The 2,500-nt window shown below is 50.6% G+C and overlaps 1 protein-coding gene across 1 annotated transcript in view; it reads right to left on the bottom strand.

The window, feature by feature from the left end:
- Positions 1 to 2,500, bottom strand: part of LOC138948479 (caldesmon-like) — a 16,378-nt gene that overhangs the window by 11,054 nt on the left and 2,824 nt on the right. The window contains exons 4-5 of the mRNA XM_070320033.1: positions 2,113 to 2,409; positions 1 to 99 (exon numbers count right to left, since the gene is read on the bottom strand). The exon at positions 1 to 99 is cut by the window's left edge and continues 102 nt beyond it. Of these exons, the coding sequence (XP_070176134.1) occupies positions 1 to 99; positions 2,113 to 2,409 (396 nt within the window). The remainder of the gene's footprint in view (positions 100 to 2,112; positions 2,410 to 2,500) is intronic.

The following is a 2,500-nucleotide window of genomic DNA, read 5'->3' as shown; positions in this document are numbered from 1 at the left end:
CTTGACCGCCACCTTGTCCGCCACCTCCGTAACCTCCACCGCCACCGCCTTGTTGACCTCTTTGGCCTGGACCGCCGCCGCCACCACCGTAACCACCACCTGAAAGTGGACAATGCTGATAGACTAGCTGCTTGATAGTGTCTCGGTAATGGTGTCACATGTATACGAAACGGGTTGACCCCTTAATGGCACATCATACTCTATACGTGGTTATCTGTTTAGATTGTGACGTTCTGGAGATAGTCATTGCGGACCGGCTTGTGGACCACCACCATAACAACCCCCTGAAAGCAGATATTGGTGATACCCTTCGTGTTTCTTAAGACTAATATCCCTGGAGTAAAATTCAAGGGCCTGCCAAACCCGTTAAATGCAGTTGGCAACCCTGAGACCCCGAGGCACCTCGCATTGTGTTCAACCAGACTTAATGCAACCCCTCCCTGCCTCACATCAAGACACGCATCCCACACACCTTCAATCTCATCCTGAACTCAGGTAAAATGAGTTACTTCCCTTCGGGTCTCATTATTTTATCCCGGACAGGATGCCTTTGTTTTCCTTCTCTGGAGAGGAAATCGACTTTTTACATATTTAGAGCTTTTCGTAAAGAGTTATTGATAGAAGCAGATTCACGATCGTCGATAATGATTTTTCATGGTGTTGTGTAATTTTTGAATTACAAAGGAACTGATAGGTAAGACAGTTTTAAGCAAGCTATCTTTCGCGGGTGTATTTACTGTGGCAAAATATAGCAAAAGTGTCACGTGATAATCAACTTTGGCTACGAAGCAGACGACACTTTTTTTTCCGTAACCAGTTGGGAGTGATGCAACAATATCACGGTCTCCTTCCCACAGCAGTCTCAACATTTCGACTTGTTTTAACCTTAGAACGATGTCCTTATCATAAATGTGAAGAACAGAACGGAGATCACTGTCGAAGTCGGCCAATCTGCAATCATTTTCGTCTCAGTTCGTCTATTCTCAAAAACATTAGCGAAAAACATGGGAGATAACCCTGTATTCTTATTTTTATAGATTCCGCGCAGTAATTATGCATCCGGTCAGAGAGATATGCCGACGATCCGGCATAGACCGATGATGATCAGAATGCTTCAGTCTAACAAACACCAAATGTGTTTCAACCCACCAAGGCTATCACCAGGTCAGACATGCGAAAATAAACGCGCTCACTCACTAGCGTACCCATACGACGTATACACACTCGCCTCCTCACTCAATCACTCACTCAACCACTAACTCACTTACATTCACTTACTCGATTATTAACACAGTCACATACTCACTAACTCAAATACACACACACACACACACACACACACACATACACACACACACACACACACACACACACACACACACACGCACATACACACACACACACACACACACATACACACACACACACACACACACATCAGGGCCGGACTAGGCGAAGAGGAGGGGGGGGGTTGCCAGTGGTGGCCCAGGGGGATGTCCCCCCTGGCGGCAGGGGCGTATCAGTTCATTTTATGGGTGTTTGTTTTCAAAAGTATATTGTGAAGATATGGGTGTGAAGGCGCAAAGCGCCGAGCCGACGGCGCGAAGCGCCTAGCTTGCTAGGGGGGTCCGGGGGCATGCCCCCCCTGAAAATTTTGAAAAAAAGGATGCAAAATGATGCAATCTGGTGCATTCTGAGGATGATCATTACCAGTTTCAGGCAGCAGATTTTGTCACTGATTAATACCCCAAAAATTGAAACTCAATGTAAAATAAAGAAATGCATACCTCATTCAATATTTTTATTTTTTGGCTGGGGGGGTCCGGAAACCCTAGAACCCCCCCCTCCCCCCTCGATGTGGGGGTCAGGGGGCGAAGCCCCCTGAAGCTGATGGGTAGGTCATATTATGAGATAGGAAAATGGTCGCTCCTTGCATGAAACGGCATAAAATAAGCAATAATTAAAAAAATATTAAATAAGTAAGGTACATGTTTAGGCTAGGGGGGGGGGGTTGCGCAACCCCCATAACCCCCCCGGTAGTCCGGCCCTGCATACACACTAACTCCCTCACAAACTCCCACGAGCCTGAACCTTGGCAAACCCCTCACCCACCTGGACCACCGCCTCCGAACCCACCAGGACTCCCGCCAGGTCGCTGACCCCCTGGGCCACCACCGAATCCACCCGGTCCGCCTGGTCCACTACCGCCTTGTCCGAATCCTCCCGGTCCGCCTGGTCCACCACCGCGTCCCCCTGGCCCACCTCCACCGAATCCCCCTGGACCCCCAGGTCCCCCGCCGAATCCACCCGGTCCGCCTGGTCCAAATCCTCCGCCCGGTCCACCTCCGCCGAATCCACCTGGACCCCCAGGTCCCCCGCCGAATCCACCCGGTCCGCCTGGTCCAAATCCTACGCCCGGTCCACCTCCGCCGAATCCACCTGGACCACCTCGGGTGGGCGCTGTGGGGGCCGGGGGTTGTGCGCAAGTCTCTTCAAACGC

This window comes from Littorina saxatilis, linkage group LG15 (assembly GCF_037325665.1).
Source record: "Littorina saxatilis isolate snail1 linkage group LG15, US_GU_Lsax_2.0, whole genome shotgun sequence".
Lineage (NCBI taxonomy): Eukaryota > Metazoa > Mollusca > Gastropoda > Littorinimorpha > Littorinidae > Littorina > Littorina saxatilis.
This window is presented reverse-complemented; position numbering and strand designations above follow the sequence as displayed.